The 19,764-nt window shown below is 37.3% G+C and overlaps 2 protein-coding genes across 5 annotated transcripts; both read right to left on the bottom strand.

Moving 5' to 3' along the window:
- Positions 1–1,131: 1,131 nt before the first annotated feature.
- LOC147858050 (ferredoxin thioredoxin reductase catalytic beta chain family protein) lies at positions 1,132–12,077 on the bottom strand. Its single transcript, XM_087326857.1, has 6 exons — positions 11,791–12,077; positions 3,900–4,009; positions 3,154–3,203; positions 2,999–3,070; positions 1,408–1,468; positions 1,132–1,304 (listed from the first exon to the last, which is right to left on the bottom strand). Exons 1-6 carry the CDS (start codon positions 11,903–11,905, stop codon positions 1,260–1,262), a joined length of 453 nt encoding a protein of 150 aa, XP_087182983.1. The 5' UTR covers positions 11,906–12,077; the 3' UTR covers positions 1,132–1,259.
- Positions 12,078–14,425: 2,348 nt separating this feature from the next.
- LOC147858051 (uncharacterized) lies at positions 14,426–17,881 on the bottom strand. 4 transcript variants are annotated; one of them, XM_087327063.1, is made up of 3 exons: positions 17,707–17,881; positions 16,076–16,859; positions 14,426–15,551 (listed from the first exon to the last, which is right to left on the bottom strand). In XM_087327063.1, exons 2-3 carry the CDS (start codon positions 16,818–16,820, stop codon positions 15,082–15,084), a joined length of 1,215 nt encoding a protein of 404 aa, XP_087183189.1. In that variant the 5' UTR covers positions 16,821–16,859; positions 17,707–17,881; the 3' UTR covers positions 14,426–15,081. The 4 variants fall into 4 exon arrangements, with proteins under 4 accessions (XP_087183189.1, XP_087183188.1, XP_087183187.1 ...); XM_087327062.1 differs by lacking the exon at positions 17,707–17,881 and having other exon boundaries at positions 14,426–14,751; positions 15,079–15,551; positions 16,076–17,683; XM_087327061.1 differs by lacking the exon at positions 17,707–17,881 and having other exon boundaries at positions 14,426–14,738; positions 15,079–15,551; positions 16,076–17,682.
- Positions 17,882–19,764: the final 1,883 nt, after the last annotated feature.

Genomic DNA, 19,764 nt, shown 5'->3' on the forward strand with positions numbered 1-19,764 from the left:
GTGTTGGAATGTGAAAAGTCAACAATAAGAACATTGCTCTTAAGATAAGGTATAGTTTTTGTAGAACTCTTACAAGATGTGACCATATGCGTTCCCATATAAATCAGTTTGATGTCATTCTACAACTCAAGGTGTTGAGCTTGAATCCAGCAATGCAATAATCATGTTTATGTGCATACTGCCTAGTTGACGGGACAGATTTTGTCCAATGCTTTGAATACATCATATACCATACTCTCATCCAAAAATATATGGCGGCACACTTCTCATCAAGGAGATCCACCAAAATTCTATATACTCTCATACACAAGGCCAAATGCATGCCCTATCTTACCATTGTTATCTGCATATGGAATGGTAAGATGTCAAATGTGCATGCTCTATCTCTCCATAGTTAAACCGTTCAAAGAGGACTGTTTATATAAATTGGTAAAGAGAAAATGCAAATTATATACTAGGAACTAAAATTTAACTACATTATATATCATCCTGATCATCACTAGTATTTATCTATGTTCCACTTTTTTGGATCAATGGGAATCACTTTTTTGGATCAATGGGAATCACATCCAAAACTAAATTGACTCAATCCAATCATGTGACAGTATTACAGTTGCCAATAATGTAGCACTCCACCAAAAGAAGCTCTACCATAACCCACTGGATTATTGTCCATGCACAAACAACTTAAACTTGTTGGTTTGACCAAGTCGAAACACTATAAAGGTACCTAAGCGAAGACAAAGCGAATTAAAAACAAAGGCTTGATACTCATTAACCAGTAAGGGCATTGCCGAATTCACACTCTCAATTCAAGAGCATACAAACTCAATTCTGGTTATTGTGAACACTTGCTTTATGCATTTGCAACAGTATGGCCAGCTGTATGTGACAGGACAAAGACATATCACTCTACACATTCAACAAACTTACAAAGGACGCATTTTTCACACATAATGCACAACTTCATGGTAACGTACACAGTAAGGATACACGCGAAGCTACTTTATCAACTAATAGTAGTGAGGAAACTACAATTTCACAATTCTACTTCATCCTACCATATACTTCTGTTATGTTGAACAATTTTCAAATTTCACAAAGTGATTCTATACTGTAATACTGCATCAATCATGGTAATTTCCTTCATCACGATTGACAACTTTTTATAAATGGTACCCAAATGTTACAACAAACAGAAAATGCATCACCAAACATCATTCTATGTATAGAAATATAATGGTACACTGTCAGGAAGGCTAGAAATTTGCAGTTAAATCCTTGATTTCCTGAATTGTGATCTCCTGCACATGGTATTATTAAATCACGTGTCAGCAGCCCAGCATATTAAGACTCTAAACAAGAATTAAAGCAAAGTAATCATTTATCATCAAATGGTCTTCTAACCTGTTCCTTTCCAGCAAAATCATTATCGTCTGTCAAAAAAAGCATACAGTGGCACTCCTTTCTGCAATAATTAGCTAATAATCTCTCAGCCTTGGGGTTAAAGGCTCAACTTTCACCTCTATTACACCATACATATTTTTCTTAATTTACTAGATGCCATTGCACATGACCTTCTGGTCACCGCCAAACAACCTTACCAACCTCTCTCTTTCTCTCTTTCACAATAGAAACATCTATATTTACTGTAAAGATGTACAAAGAACCCACAGAAGCTCTAACACAATGGATATACAATCTGGCAACACAATCGTTGAAATTACTGCAGAAGCTAAAAAAATACAGCTTCAAATCTAGTCCATGAACGACACGATTGCCTGATGGTGAAGGGAAATCCCAAAGAGTTTCTAGAACCAGTCCAGTCTGCAATTAGAGCACTAAACTGCGTATAAAGGCAAAAAGGCAACATAAAACTATACTACTGTACTCCCTCCTTAAATATCCTTCCCTTTTCAAGCAAAAAAACTAGTTCTAAACTATCCCATTAAAATCTTAATAAACAAATCCTAGTGAGCATTCTGAAATGTAACTGCCTTAACCCATCCACTAACCCATAGTAAATTTATTATGCCATTCCTGCCCACTCCTATGATAGGGAGTAGGAACAATGTTCCTCTATGACTTTCTAGGTTAGGAATTACCATAAAATAATCAGCACAAGTTAACTTAGCTTGAAGTAACTGCAGACTAAACAGGAACATATGCAAGGGAACATGAGAAATATCACTGTTTTTTCATTTGAGCCAGGATTGAGTTAATTCCATCTTGGTACACAGGATCGTTCACCTTCTGATGTTTCAACCATACGGCCATGATATTTGCACCAAGGCCAAGAAACAGCCCAACTTGAACATTAGATGCTTTAGTCAGAGTGTTAATGAACTTGCCGACATCCTTAGAGATATTCTCCATAGGCCTCTCTCTATGCACTAGTATTAACAATCGGCAACGGTTCGGTTCGGTTCAAAAACTGAACCGTTTAAAATTTTGAAACTTGAACTGAACTGAACAGAACCACGAAACCGTTAAACCAAACCGTTTAAAAAAATCAAACCGTTAAACCATTAAGCCGTTAACCCGTGGTTCGGTTCCATTGTCGACTGTTAACTAGTACCACAAAAGAATACAACTCATTACAGAGAGCCCTTCAGCCTACTTGAGATGGGATCTATTGGAAGCGACTACATAGTAGAAATACTTGGAGATTAGGGATGTGATGTGAGCATGTTCTAGTATTGCAACATAAAACATAGCTTTAGGGGATAACGCTGCTCATCAAAAGAGGAAAATATATTCAGTAAAGTTGATGATACAAGCAGCATGAAACAATATTGCTAAAGATAGTTAGTAAGGTTGCAGTATGCCATACAAAAACAAAAGGCACGTCATCTTTACTAAACACTTGCTGATAGCTAACACATTAACCACAGGTGAAACAGCAGTACAATCCTTGATTATGTGCTTAAGACACTTCGTTACGTAATGAAAAGTTGGTGTTTTAAGTCATCATAACACTCTCATACGACATAATTACCTCTCCCGCATAGGAACACATGGACAGTTCCAAAACCCTTGTTGAACTTCAGCTACTTTATCATCATAATGCCTGCAAGTCACCAAAATATGATAGCTCAGAGTCAAATACTTGAACCATTGATGCATATTCAGCATCTATGACTGGGAATGTACCTGCAAGGACAAAGGGGAGCCCCAAGAGCATCTTTGTGCTCTGCCAAACCCTATAGGACTCAACCAATAAAAACATTTAAAAACGAATTGATGAAATTAAAACATAAAAATCTATGGAAAAAAGCAAAACTGGTGGCAGTAAAGAAGATTTAATTTCTGAGAAAAGATAATCAATCTACAGCCTTGGAAGCCACTAGAGTTACACCTAACCAAACAAAAAATGTGTAGGCTACAACTGATTCTAATTTCAGTGTTACGCCATTAGAAATGCATAAAAATAAAAATAATGCAGCTACAAAGTTGTCATCCAATCCAACTTTTTTATCATCACCATTAGGTGAATCATGATTCATCAAGAGGACAGAACACCACCAGATCTGACACCTCTGCAGCTATTTTTATTGTATTAACAGAACAAGCAAATGTGTGATGCATACAAGTCAAGAAAAATTGTGGAGCACGATATGCAGTGGGATACTTGTGCTCAGGTTACCCTCAACCAAATACAAAATTTGCCTGTCAAGGTCATCCTATTTATAGATAGCTTAGGTGTGTTGGAGACATCAGGAAAAGCTACACATCTAGAAGTGCCATTTCAGGCATATTCTTGACTTGGAACTATAACATGTTGCACTTCAATAGTCGTAAAATATTTATCTTGGAATCTACATCGGCGACTCCGTCAAATTTTCTATCAATTTACTTTATTTAGATTCATCATATTATGAAGATTCGCAAAACTTAACTTTGATGACCACAGCTGTAACTCCTTTGTCCACACAAAAATATGTCCCAGAACGCCGTGCATATTGCTCTGAGAATTTCCTCATCAACTCAAGAGATTTGTCATCATCAGCTGTTTCAATCAGAAACATAGAGCAAATAATTTGGAATAAAGCTTGATAACATAGTATCGTCATCCTTGAAAAGTAAATGTTCTTTTTTCCAAGCATGCAACAATCACCTAGTAACAGTGTACTAGAAATTCACTAAGGCTTCCCTCTCCTGGATAATTGAATGTGTTCATTCGCAAAAAAGGGTACCATAAGTAAAGATTTAGACGAAGTGAATTTTAATAAGCATGTAGAATTTGATGTTTAAAGAGAAGTAAGGCATGAGGAAGAAGAAATTTAAATGTTATGTTCAAAAAAAAGAGTTTTAATGTCATCCTCAGGCTATCCTTATTTGAAACTGTCCCCATACCCATTCACATGCCTGTTCTTCTAATATCATGATCTATCTAAGGTTTCATACACTTTGCAATCATAAAAGTTTCAAAAGATGATATGGAATTGGTCAATATCGACTTAAAAGAGTAAACTTCAAGAAAGAAGACCAGAGATACTATCCACTTAGTAGTAACAGTTGATTGAGCACCAAACAGGTTACAGGACAACAGTAATAATAGAAGTATAGATGACAATTGAGGAGGAGGAGATACGAGTTCAAATGGTGCTATGTAATATATGTAGATGAACTGTTTTTGTCATGACTGATTGTTTTGGTGTGTCTTTGACATAAATATGGTAAATATATCAGGAACCACTAAATTTCCAGATGATCTAATCATTATCATTCTACTTAACAAACAAAAAACAATAGTTCCACGGTGATTTTTATGTTATTGATTCAGAAAGTCTTTAATAGGTTAAAGGAGAATGGCAACTTAAAGATTACTCAAAATCCAACATAACCAATGTTGTCACTTTTATTTCATTCAATCTCCTGTTGATTTGGTACATTCATGTGGGATTTAATGTTAGGAATCAGCAACTCTTTAATATGTTAACGAGAAATAACTTGAAGCTTACTAGAAATCTAGCACATCTAGTCCTGATTCTTCTGATAACCAATGTTTTTACTTTGATTCTGTTCAATCTCCTGTTATTAAGGTACATTCATGTAGGCATGAAAGGATTCTGGCAGATTATGTTCACCATAAAGTCATATGTGAGGGGTTTGCAGAATAAAGTCAACCAAAAACAGAAGATATACATGCGGCTATCAGTAAATTTCGATCTGTGAACACACCTGAACGAGGGAAAAACTGAAAGCAGGATGAAGACCAGAGAAGGGCGAAACGCGTGTTTTGCCAGCTTAGAGAAAGAGAAATACCTACCCACAAGGTCTCCAATGCCAAGACATGACCCTTTGAGAGGCACGTCAGCCTTCTAATATTTAAAACATGTGAGTTGACAGAACACTGGCTACCATCTTAAATACAGAATGTGGCATAAAATAGAAGGCACCTTAAAGAGTTTCCCCACCAAAAGGATCTTCAATCAACTCTAGAATGAAGTAGTCCCGGTCTCCAGAAATTAATGTACTTTGTCCATGCGTGAAACATACAGTTCTTCCAAGCATATAGCACCTTTGGCTGTCAAAATGTAAGACTCATGGAAGTCCATGAGTAAGTACATAGGCAAGCTAAAAAAAGGGCTTCATTGGAAGTCTCTATAGCTGGGATGTACTTTGGGAGCTGGGAGCTCCAAGAAATTTAAACTATCTGTTGAAGCTGGGAGCTCCATGAAATAGTTCCTACAGCAAGAGTGAATATGTATACCTTCCGAGTATCCACATTGCTTGCCATGCCAAAATCACAAAGTAGCTGTTGAGATTCAGGTTCCCTTTGCCATAGCACACGTTGTCCCTTTGTGCCATGACGAAACTTGAGTATGAACTTGACTGCAGCCCAATCACAGGCCCACAGACATCTGCTCACTAGTCGTACTTCATGTCTGATGTCTGAATGTGCTGTTACCATAGAGTACATCAAGTATCCGCATATGGAACAATCCACATCTCTTGTAATGTTGGATCAGTAGTGGGACAATCTCCCTTTTGAAAACTTCTCTTTAGCTGAAGAGATATTGAAAAGAGCCCATATGAAATCTATCCAAAAACTTCTCGATAGACTTCTCTGGAGAAAGAAACAATGGCTTTTTGTCTGTCTCACCTGATATTCATACTGGAATATGCTGAGCATGTCCAAGATCCTTAATAAGAACGAAATCACTTATTTGAAAGTTCACATGTCCCTGCCTCTTTCAGTGTGAGAAGCTCTCCCCTGACAACCCTATGGGGATGAAGTGTACCACTGAATCAGACACCTAGGTCTTCTAGATATTCAAACCCAGTTATCTGTATTGTCTGGAATTGGTTCCCAATCTAGTGGAATGTTACCTTGTTGCTGCTCAGCAAGCACAACAGCATGTTCAGGTTGATATTCATACCAAGAATATGCTCAGCATGTCCAAGATCCTTAATGAGAACGCCCCCACCACTTATTTGAAAGTTCACATGTCCTTGCCTCTTTCAATGTGAGAAGCTCTACCTTTTCTATAAAAACAAACCTATGAGTGTACCACTGAATCGGACACCTAGGTCTTCTGGATATTCAAACCCAGTTATCTATATTGTCTGGAATTGGTTCCCAATCTAGCAGAATGTTACCTTGTTGCTGAACAGCAGGCACAATATCATGTCCAAGTTGTTGCTGTTCAGCAGGCACAATATGATGTTCAGGTTTGTAATTGCTGAGGTGCCATTTTTGGGTCGATTTCTTGGTAAATGTATAGTTTTTCTTGCTGAAATTTAGCTTTTTTCTTTGTTTTGAGGTTTTTTAGTAGCTTTGCCTCATTAAACACTAACATCTTAGCTTCTCACCACTTTTCTGAACTATGGTAATGAAACCCTATATCCAATCTCAGTTTCCTCACCAGATCCAAGCAAGATACTCTTGATGGATCTAGCCTTCAACATGCTTGTCAACATTTCCGATGTGGATAATTCACAGCCAAAGATACAATTTGTGATTCTTTTTAGCATTCATATATGACGCCAATATTGACCCATGGGACCTGAGTACTTTGAAGCACAAAATCTCTATGTGTGAATAAGGCATAGACATATGAACTCAACCTTTTACATGGTGTCTCAAGTATGACACTCAACTTATCACCCCCAAATTGCACTATGTGCTGCGCATGTTAAAAAGCAAGTGATATTCATCCTCTACTAGGCCTTCATTGCATACCTTACATACCTTTATATTTGGCACATTTTGATGCAATAATGTAACTTCAATACTTAGCTTGTGTGATCAGGTGCAACAGAGTTTGAGGGCTATACAAGAGTTAATACTCATTTTGGTAATGAGATAACGTGGAATATGGTCAAGAGGTTCTTGCCTTATATTGAACCCAACATTCAGGGTTGATGTTTGATATGTAAAATGTTCATCAGAGGCAAATATGCCAAACCAAACAAACCTGAGGCTGGATTATAAGGAATTATAAGCTCAATTTTTAATCCCATGTTTAGGACAATAATCCGGAACTGAGTGCTAGTGTACTCACCTCCATTACTTTTTCACAAGCATTTCAATCTCCAACCTATCAAGCAAAACTTTTTGAATCCAGTAAAAACTTCTACGTAATCTTTTAGCAAATATATAAAGTATTTTCAAGGGTAATCATCAACAAAAATAGTGAAGTGTAGAGATCAACCGAAGGACTTTGTAGGCATAGAGCATACATTTGAGTGTAAGCTGAAGTGGAGCAATTTATGAAAAGGATCAGAGTAGTAGAAGGTTTAATTTGTTTGCTATAACTACAATCATTACAAAAACTAAGCTTGGCCACCAGCTTGTCAAACAAAGATAGGATATGTAACATCTTTTCTCTCGTACAAGCAAACCCTTCATCTCTTAATTTGAGTCCATCCTTAGATTCTACTATAATAATGAAACTACCTGGAAGAGTCCATCCAGAGAGGCAATAGAGTGCGTCTTTCTTGTTGCGAGGAGGAATGAGCCTTATCCCATGTGAAATTTTACATGATCCGCCTATAGGGGCTGTGGAACAGCTAGCTCTTCTTGATTCCTAGAACAAACCAAGCTGCCTCCAATGTCGGCGCCTGCCTATTCTACATGGCCAATCTTATTACGTAAAATCCATCGATGTTGCAAGTGTCATTCCCAATGTTACTTGCACGGAATGAGAGGAAGCACTCCTTGGAAGAGAGTGCAGTGGAACAAGGCACCAGAATCAATGATCCAGATGCGAATAGAAAAGTCTTGTATCTACCATAAATAATGCATTTGGTTACATATTTTTCGAGCACCTTTGCACTCCCTTGTAGATAGCGTGTACTCTCCATTCTAACCTTCCATAAATTGAATCCACACCCATCAAAACTCTTGAACTTAATCGCAATATTCAGACAGGTACTTGCCATGATGAAAGGAGAACAGAGAACAGCATTCCCACTTTCTAAGAAGAGGGAAATGAGGTTGTGAAACCTTGAAAAGCACAAGTTGACGTTGGTGTAGAAAGAATGCAGCCTCGGAGCTTCTTGGGGAAGCAAAACATATCCTCAAAGATTGCCTGAATAAAGCTCCAGTACTCCCGATTCTAACCTTCCATAAATTGAATCCATACCCCTCAAAACCACCCTTGAATTTAATCACAATATTCAGAGATGTACTTGCCATGATGAAAGGAGAACAGAGAACGGCATTCCCACTTTCTAAGAAGAGGGAGATGAGGTCGTGAAACCTTAGAAAGCACAAGTTGATGTTGGTGTAGAGACAATGCAGCCTCGGAGCTTCTTGTGGAAGCAAAACACATCCTCAACGATTGTCTGAATAAAGTTCCAGGTACACTGGTGTATAGTCCTAACACATAACAAAGCTTTGATACCAGTTACTGGGTTTATGGAGTAGAGTTGACCAAAAACAGAAGGTACACATGCAGTTTTCAGTAAAATTTGCCTCAGAAACACATCTCAATGATCAAGATAATTTGAAAGCCAGATGAAGATCAAAAAACAGCAAAACAGGATTTTGCAAAATTAGAGAAAGAGACACAAGGTTAGGGTAAACTTTCTGACTCTCCACAAGGGCTCCAATACCAGGGCATGATCCCTTAGAGCCAGGGAACCCTTTTAAAGTCAAAAACAAGTAAATTGAGAGAAAGAGACACAAGGTTAGGGTAAACTTTCTGACTCTCCACAAGGTCTCCAATACCAGGGCATGATCCCTTTAAGCCAGGGCACCCTTTTAATGTCAAAAATTAGAGAAAGAGACACAAGGTTAGGGTAAACTTTCTGACTCTCCACAAGGTCTCCAATTCCAGGGCATGATCCCTTAGAGCCAGGGCACCCTTTTAATGTCAAAAACAAGTAAATTGAGAGCTGACTAGGCACCAGGGAAGGATCCTTAGAGAACCAGGGCACCCTTTTATAATAAAAGAAATTAAGCAATTTGACAGCTAACTAGTTGCCACTCTTATTGCCGAGGACGTTGGCGGAAGACTGCCATCTTTATTACAGAATAGGTGCCATAGAATACGAGGCACCTGGGGCTTTTACCTCAAAATTATGAAATCAGATCTCAATTCTGCCAAGAATCTTCCTATTAGCTGCCATAAAAGACTTTTGCTTCTTTTCTGTTCTTTATCAAGTTTCCTTCCAAAGGGTGGCCTAAGGTCAACCCCTCAAATGAAGTGAGTTCCACCTCTCTTAATAGAATCAGGAAAAAGAGAAAGAGAGCAGCCAATATGCTTCAACATTTGAAGATAATGAGGACCACAATGTAATGACAGATTATATCAACTTTCGATTTCATATTATAGTTCAAATGTAGTTCGATTTTAAGTCCATGCATAAAATGCATTCAATTGATTGATATATGAGTCTTAGTGTATTTGTTCCTGGTTGGTATAAATTCTAAAACCGCCTATTTGTAGGGTGTCTAATACCAGAAGAAGATTTTTTGGTTCTCTTGAATGACATTGTTTTCCTTAATTTTCCTTCCATTTTTTAATTTTTATTTTACTTTTACTTGCTCCTCGGAACTCTTTAAATTGGGCAAGATGACATTGCATAACCAATGTAAATTTGGGCGAGGCCCAATGGTGTTTAGACTGGACACAACAATCACTGGCAACTCTGGGATCGGAATGTAGTTTATTCAGTTAGCATTGGATACTGACTGTTGGAGGTGTATCTATCCAATTGTAAAGTTGTGGCTTACAAATTCACTTTAATCTCATCCCCACATGAATTCACTTAGAATTCATGAGTGACTGAATATGATTGTTTTTAAAGAGGTGACAATTGGCACCATGAGAAAGACTTGGTTAAGCTAAACAAACCTCCCTTTGATGAAATTTCAAAATTCAGGTTTAGAGAGGGATGAATTATAATAAAGCAAAAATCTGCGAGAATTATAATTTATTTGCTCTCTTCACTTATTTGCTCAGTAGATAATAATTTGGAGGCTCTAAATGTGGGTTGTAGAGCTGAAACACACTTGAACTGTTGGCTGTGTTTGTAGGGTTTGGTTTCCATCCTACTGTATTATCTTTTATTGATTATCTACAAAACTCAGATGGCAGATTCTCATTCAATAAGTCCAAAAATAAAAATGAAAAGTAACTTGCTACACAAAGAAAAGAGGATTTTTTGAGGAACTCTAAACAATATTAAAAGGATACCTTAGCCTTACAAAAAGGGGAAAATCAATGAAATTTCTCATTCTCAGAGCTACTCTAGCCAATGAAGTACCATCCATTGCGAAGAAACTTATCCAGTTCTCATACTGCCCGTCCATTATGGGTTTAAACAGGCTTTGAGACTCGTCTTTTTCCAGTTCTCATATCTTGTCCTCTCTTTATAATAATTCATATACTATCAATCTAATGGACATTTAGAGTCTGTCTTGCTCCCATTCCCCAGATGATGAGATACTGAATGCAGATTGATTTGGTCTACATCCTTTCAAAAGGCAAACATGGTATTCTATTCTATATCACAGTTGAAAACCAAAATCCTAGGAATGAACCAAATATGCTGTGTACTCATCCATGAGTTTTTGATAGGGAAGAGGAGAGGATACTTATTCATTCCTGATATCTTACTCTATAAAGTACACAAATTTAACAGACGCTTAAACTCATCTTTCTCTCTTCACTGATGACGGGATAGCATATACACCATGTTATGGTTGAGTTTTGGCAACGTTTTAAAAAGATATTATGATCTTCAATTCTATACTGCAGTTGCTAACCCAGATATCTAGAAGTCAACCAAAAAACATGCATCCGAATGCTGCACCTTACAACAATCCACAACATAATTGATCAGAAAAGTGGAGACTTGTCCATTTCTCATATGCTACATTATAGTTTATCAACTTAACAGGCATTTAAATTTGTCCTTTCCTTTCTGAAGATGATGGAATACAGTATGCAGCATGAATTATTTGAATTTAAGCAACGACTCCAACGGGAAAAGCTTCTATTCTATATCGATTTTACAGTCATTTGAACTCACATTTTTCTGTCCACGGGATGATGAAATTATGTATGCATCATGATAACGTTGAGTTTAAGCAGCGTTTCGAAAGGGAAACGTTTCTATTATATTCTATAAAAGTAATCATAGCAAGATCTCTACAAAAACCTACTACATCTGAATGCATCATGTTTTTGATAAGAAACCATGGAACTGAAGATGAAACCTTATTACCATTGTTCAAAAGCATATTTTTTCTAGGATCTTGTCAGACGAATCCATGGAAATCCAAGTAGAGAGAGAGAGAGAGAGAGAGAGAGAGAGGACGAAGAAAGTTACCAGAAGCTCGAGGTATACAAAGTCTGCGTGAAGAAGGGGGATGCTGTTGCTGATGATGGACAGGGAAGGGAGTGGAAAGCTGAAGGAAGGTCGATGAGAAGGAAGATGCTGCCATAGCCTGCGGAAGAATAATGATGTTGTTTGTTCGTTAAGTGTTTTCTTCTAATTCAAAGGAGAAGAGAATGGAACGGGATCCTTCATGTTTTTGTGTTTGTGGCGAAGGGCTATTCTTCTTCTTCTGTGGCTGGGTGGCAATCAATGCTTCTTTGATATTGGTGATAGGGTTTGAGGGGTTGTGAGCTCGAATCCTCAAAGAGACTATTATGTGTGAGTCATCATGTATACCCCACATGGTATGTTAGAATTCGAGCGGATTGCATATGACGTGTGGCTTTTTATGTTATCTTCTGTTCCCACTCATCGATTCCGCATCCCTTTTTCATTGAGTTATTCGTGTTCGTTGATGGTACCTGGGTACCTACCATATGGAGTTCTCAAAATGTGCTTTCTTGCTTCGTTGCAGGTTGTACAAACTTTATATCACATAGCACTGGAAGAGAACTCAAGAGTGTACATGGGGGGGAAAAAACACTCGTGACGAAAACCCATTCAATAGATATTTTCGTTGAACACAATGAATCCTTTTTCCAAGTGGTTCAAGAATTGTTCTCTCTCATGACGAAACCAGAAATTGGTTGCCAAAACTTATTGTATCGTATAAGGGTTGTTTTGTCGTTTCCCATTGCAGAGAGAGTATTCAAAAGTCGTTATGTATTACCATGGTATCAAATTGAGATTTTGCATCAAATGACGGTTATCTAATGTTTGGGTTAAGGAATGTGAGTTCATATGCATAAGTTGTTGTGTAGTGTAGTGTACTCCAACAATATCTCATGATTTACACAGATGGCTCATCATGTACACCAACTCCAATGATTCTTATCATATGATATTTATATGTTTTTATGACGGGATTGTGTACCATCATCATGGTAGCTTCTATTGATAAAATTCACAACTAGTGCCTTAAATCAAGTGTTATCAAATATTTTTTATTTTGCTAGATTGAACAACATCGTCTTTTGATATGTTTCCAAAGTTTATGTTGTAAATTCAAACTCCATGTGTAACTTTGATTAAATTCTCTTATAGGTCATAAATCCATATTCAAGGGCCTTTTTGTTAATGTTTATGCGATTGATAAACTAGCTCATTCCCTTCCCTTTGCTTTCATGATATTTGCCTATTGTTTTCTATGGTTGGCTTGCATCTCCATTAAATCACTGTCTCAAAAGAATATGGAAGGTCATTTGATCCTTGCAATTGTCATGACAATCTTCTCAAATAAGTGAGATCTTCGAACAATGACAACCCAAGCTCTAGTGGTTTCCTTCCAACTCTCCAAAATTTGATATAGCGGATTGCTTCTTATTATGTTCAACCTTGGTGCTAAGTTTCCTTCTTGTTCTATAATGGGGTCTTGTGGCCCAAGGATCCAATGATTTGCACATTGAGATATCTTGCATCCCACATCTGCTTTTCTTCTTTAGTAGTGTGACCAGATGTAGCATCTTTCTTATTGTACCTAGTCCTATTGTATGAAGTTTCCTATGATTAGTGCACCATTCATGTGTCTATTAGAAATCAATTTAAATCGTGCCAATAGCAAGGAAGGCTTTGAATAAAATGAGAGGCAGTTATTTTGTGACTAGAATAGGCACTTATGTTACCAATCTACATTGCATCTTGACCTTTACTCATTCAAATGAAAAGCCAAATGTGTTATTATCTTAAAATCATGAACATCAAAACAAATGCATTCACAAGTGGATCCAAATTTCTTTTCATAAATAGCTAGTGAACAATATCACTAATGGATTCCTTCCGGTTATATTGCACACCACACAACAAATAATAAAAGCATGAATTATGACATCATTGCGATAACCATTGTTGATGGTCTTTGAATACTCTTTGGCAATCTTTGCTGATGCAGTCAAAAAGAGCTTTGATCTTTCAAACAGATGTATATACATCATTATATAAAGTGGCATTCCTTAGCAATGAACCCCTAACAAGCAGCTACAAAAAATTTGTGGGTAATTTTCAGAAACTTGAATATATTTACAACTTTGCCGCCAATGTCATAGAATAGCGGTGCGACATTTCATTGTAGTCATTTATTATTCCCCTCAATCTTAAATGCATAGAAATAAGCAAAGAGACTAGTGTTTTTGTACCTCATGGAACATCTCAGCATCTATTGTTAAGTCTTTGTTTCTTAATTCATACATGGATCCATATACATGCTTGCCTAGTAACTTAGGGTTTATGGTTAGCTAACCACGGTTTTCCTTCTATGTACTCCAAGGAATGGAATGATGGATTGTAGAGTAAATAGAAAACCATTCAGTAAGCACCTAGATCGATATAACTATAGAATTTAAAGGTTTAGGGTTTGGAGAAAGCAAACACCAGTTCTCTTTGAAAATTCATCAAGCCAAATGGAACCCCTATTGGAAGTCAAAGAAAAATAGACCCATTCAACATACCTTTGGAAGGGTTTTAAAGATGCATTTATACCACGACTCATTTCATTGATGCATGAACCAGCTCCTGTTTTATACCTTTAACATATGAAATCCCACATAGTGTTGTATTAATTAAATGAACTTATTTTCTAATAATCAATTCATGCTTGTTACGACCGCACACTCTCATCATCATGTTAACAAAGCTAAAACCTAGCCAAGGGTAGCTAATACCTAAGTCTATATCTACAATGTAGCCATCCAAATCATGGTCAGGTCAAGGCCATCCAATCATGAATAGTAGGATTAATTCGCCCCTAGCAATATAGACATGTGAATGTCATGACGATCCATATGCTATCATTACGAGATTGGAACTTGCAAGGATCAGCTTCATGAATTTTCCTCCATGTTCAGCTACAAAAACAGGCTGTAATGTCATACATAGAAAACCACAAAACCAAAAATATGCATAAACCAATTACATCAGTGGAGTGCACAACGTTTAGCAATGATAAGTGTTGGTGCCCCAACAATATTCACAATGTTGGTTTACATACAAACCTCAATGTTACCTATGAAAAAACACTGATCTACACAATATATATTTTGATCCCAAAATTGCCAGGGTACATTAGAGGGTGGGCTGTTGTTGTTGTTGTTGTTGTTGTTGTTGTTGTTGTTGTTGTTGTTGTTGTTGTTGTGCGTGTGCGTGTGCGTGCATGCATATATGAAAAGACCATTCAATATGCCTCACCTATTATTGTTGTAGGGAAGATACGATGCCAAGGCTGGATATAGTAGATGACATCCTTTCCATTGACGCAATCAAACCCTTACCAATCTCTATGGTTGCTTCCAATTTTCGTTCTTCGAGGGAGAACCTCCTCTCAGCGAGCTTCAATTTCCTCTCCTCCAAAAGCAATCGGTACTCAGCTAAATCTAACGGTGACTTGATTTTGTTAGATTGTCCATCTTTGGATGATTTACTGGAGGCATTGCCACCATCCTCTTCCTCTTTTGCTTCTAAAAGGATATCCACCTTCTTATTACTATCAGGAGTAGGCTTGAGAACACCAAAGCGATCAGGGGTTTTTCTCTTTCGACCAGACGATCGTGGTGCATGATTATCTACAACGGCAGGTGTATCTTCAACTACAGTTGTGCCATTTTGACCATTTTCATTACTAACATACGGTAATGCCTCAGTATTTCCTGTTGCTGCTTCTCCTGCAATTTCACTTTCAGAGAATATCAATGTTCACACAATACTGATCCATGGAGAATAGCTAGAGCACAGCAAGCATGACATCGATGGCATCAAAATTTAAGGAAATTCGTCTAAGTTGATGTTCAAATTTTAAATCAACAAAAAACACTGTCTCACACTTGTTTTCATGTTTTAATCAATTTAATAGGTTTATTCTCTCCAAAACTATGAAATTTCAAAAACCTACAAGAGAATCCAACCTATCAAATTCCTCCTGTCTTCGGTCAAAAGTAAATTTTCTATTTTCATTCCTTTTTTTATATTTCCTAATTCTATTGAAACTAGAATCTAAGAGCATCAAGGCTTTAAAGAAAATCTAAGCAATAATTAAAGTGGTCCCATTTCAGGTAAAAATCTGAACATTCTACTTTAATCCATTTTGTTCCTTTATATCCTAATAGATTAGGCGTGTCAGACTAGAAGTTAACAGCAATTAAAGCCTAGTCTCATAACTGCTACTAATTCTGTCTCAAGTGGCTCTAACCTGAATTCTCGATAAGCGGGTTCCCAACAAAAGATGGCAGGTTCAAGGATGCAACAAAACCAAATCTTGCGAACATGGCATCAAAAAGCTCCTTATCGAAAAGTCGTGGAAATCCCTCTCTCTCCCTTTCATCCTCTGTCATTGCCCAGTAGGTTGCTTTCCCATCAGGAGGTTGTTTATCCCAATCCAATATTTTCTTAAAATTTGGCCATAATCTCTCCCATTTATCCCGGCATTGAGATGCCATTTTGTTAACTCCAACGCTCTTGCAAGAATCAGCTATTTCATCCCATTTTCCTGATGAAGAAGACCTCATCTTTCTCAAACCAAGCTCAGCTCTTTCAGCATGAGATTTTTTTGCATCAAAAAGGGCAATTATTTCACCATGAGTCCAATGGCAACGGGACTTCTGGGCTGTTGATTGGCGTGAATTTCCACTTCTAGTTTTAGGAGGAGGCGAATCAAAGCCATTTCCAACACCGCTAAGTATAGCAGCTTCATCAGCAATTGGTGCTATAATTACAGGAACAACCTCTTGCTGAAAGTCTTTATGCTGTGAGACATCATTGCCCTCATGTTGATTTTTAGGTGGGTTTTGAGACCCTTTTTCAGCAGAATTCAAATCAAGAGGTATATCATTTGGAGGCTCTGAAAATTCAATGATAGGATTTTCATGGATAGCTTGTATATCTGGATTGTGATGGGTTTGAATGTCATCAGAACTACCCGGAAGTGAAGGAATCATTGTAGAAAAAGTGTCGCATTTGAGAGTTAGTAAAAAATCCTGTAACATATCCAAAATGTCCATTTCTTACTTTTAATCTCACATTGGTACCATATACCATATTTTGGTTGTAACTTAGGTCTCATAGGTCACTTTGGATGTTAATATCACATTTCTTTCCCCTCTTTTTCTCTGTCTCAACCTAGTGGAATGCAATGAATTTCCGATATCCTCTAAAAACAGCTAATTATGCAGAATTCTAGCCTCATGAATGCATAAATCTTGGTTTTTCATTAATATTTGCATGTTCCTCCAAAGTGGATTTAATTGATTTGATGTTTGACTTTTGATCCAATTCAGTGAATAAATTTTTGGTTCCATATTTTTTCGAGGAACTCAGTGCATGTGAATATGGCTTTCTTTCTTCCCTCATACACGCATAGACAAACAGACACATGCAAGCAATGGATATGTACACATGAAATGAACCCAATCTATCCGCTTACACAACCACAGGAAATAAAAGGAGTTTAGCACTTCAGAAACTGAAATTTGACTTGATACACGGAAAATCATAAAAGGTTGAGCAGTGAAAACAGTAAACATGCTAATAGTATGTGCTGCACATAGGCTGCCTTTGCAGCCCTACAAGACAAATAGACATCAATACAGCACATAACCAAATAGTTTATGAAAATTCTTACAAATATTGCTTAGAAATTTACTGGAATGGACACGAATTTTACATAAATTCACACAAATTAACGAACTAAAATAAATTCAAACTTTTGAACAGCAGAGCAGTAACGAGGGCCCAAAGAACTCTTTTATCTCCGCTCTCTCTCTCTCTCCCTCTCTCTGTCTCTGCAACAACATGACAGAATCGGAACAATATCGAAAACCTTACCTTACTTCGCAACTATTGAACAACAGAATAGTAGTAGTAGTTAACGGCGACACCTATCGAGCTCTCATTAACTGCAGAACCAACAGACAGAGACTCAGAGAGGAAAGGTAGAAACGCTACACTGAACGGAGAAGGAAAAGGTTGTCAGCAAAACCAAGGCACAACATAAAACAATAAAACAAAAAAATTTGTGAAGGATGCCTGCTGTGACGCTACCACCGGCTACTGCCGGTTCCCCTGTCCCCAGGTGAACCAGACTTCATCAGGGATTCCGCATAACCCTGGTTAGGTCATCTGATTCGATTTCTAACCACACAAACACAAACACAACACAACACAAAACACAATGGGTTCTCTCTCCCTCTCTCAACGTGTGATAGGGTGTTGTCGTGGCACTAGACACTGGACACGCGGCTTGTTGATTATGCATATCTTGCCCTAATAAATGCTCGGGCGTCCGAGCATATCACACTTTGATGAAACCCTATGCCTTTGACCACATTTGTGTGATAGGGTGTTGTCATGGCAGTGGACACTAGACACACAACTAGTTGACTATGCATATCTTGTCCTAATAAATGCTCGGGCGTCCGAGCATATCACACTTTGATGAAACACTATGCCTTTGACCGCATTTGTGTTTGATTTCAACACCAACTCGTCAATCCAATCCACTCCTTATGCACATTCCCCTCACAGTTGCATTGGGCACACTTTCAATAATGGCAAGGTTCATTAGTAAATCCTCGAACATCAAGGATCGTTGATCGATTCCACAGAATCTCCACACATACTATGAGGAAAATGTTTCACTTTTGGACCCATGTATCATCTTTACCCTTCTTCTCTCTTCTATCTTTCTCTCTCGGAAGATCGCAAAATTTGTGTTCGTTCTCGTTTGAAATTGACAAACATATAATGGTTAAGTTTTAGTTACTCGAACTTCACGAGGAGCCTCACCACAAGTTGAGTAGGTGAACCATATGATGAGTGGCGGCTATCTCCCATGGTTCCAAGGTCAATTGGTAGTTGAGACATCGAGGGTCAAAATATACACCTTGTGAAAATAAGGTACTTAGTCATACAATGAAAACTTGAAATGTGCTTCGTATTTGGAGTAATATTCATAAATAGCATACCAATTGTCCAAAAGTCTATCTTATCTTGTAGCGTAGCTTGTAAAGCTATCACAAGAAAGACTAAGTAATGGTAATGTCAATCACTGTTTATTCAAGTAACATGAGTTACTTGTTAAAATTTAACATTAAATTGTCACATTATCCACTTGTACTTTGTTTTTTAAGTGAATCATGATGCTATGCATATATAAATCATTTTTATTGGCATGATAATGTCATACTATGGAGATTATCACAATGGTTATGAAAGGAATGACTTGTATAATGATAATAACATTTATCATGGAGATCATGAGGCCAACTGTTGATGTCGTTGTCATTGCGATGGTTAGCTAAATTGATGTGAAAACTTTAAATGAATAATGAAGTACTCCCTTGACATCAATGGTCCGAGTAACTACAAATTGAAAATGTCATCAATGACTTGAGTATCCATATGTTTCCTCTCTTACTAGACATAACTTTGTTATTGGCCCTAACATCACAGATATGTTTATGGGTTTTAAACCTTCCCTATGTTAATTCTTGCTATAGGAGTCCACCTTCATGATCCCCCAATTTGTATAGAGCTTAAAATTTAATTGAAAATGTACCAATTTACCACAATAATTTATTGGGCCAATGACCACATTGCGATCCTTTTTTTCATAGAATTGAAGCATTACTACTTCGTGTGAAGGCAAAATTATCAATAACCAATTTACCTTAAGTTCACACCCATTGATACACAATATATCCCCTCAAAGCATAAATAAGGGGGAACTTAATATAATTAACCACTAATGTCCTAGCTTTTCTCGTGAATGGATGTAGTATATGCTAATTAGTTATGAATTATTCTTTGTAAGAAGCAACAAGACATTAATTGCCACATAACAATCTGAATTAAGATATTAATTAGGATTGTAAAAACACTAAT

Source organism: Azolla caroliniana, unplaced genomic scaffold (assembly GCF_043228905.1).
Source record: "Azolla caroliniana isolate FFs.n. ecotype wild unplaced genomic scaffold, voAzoCaro1.0.p SCAF_11, whole genome shotgun sequence".
In the NCBI taxonomy this organism is placed as follows: domain Eukaryota; kingdom Viridiplantae; phylum Streptophyta; class Polypodiopsida; order Salviniales; family Salviniaceae; genus Azolla; species Azolla caroliniana.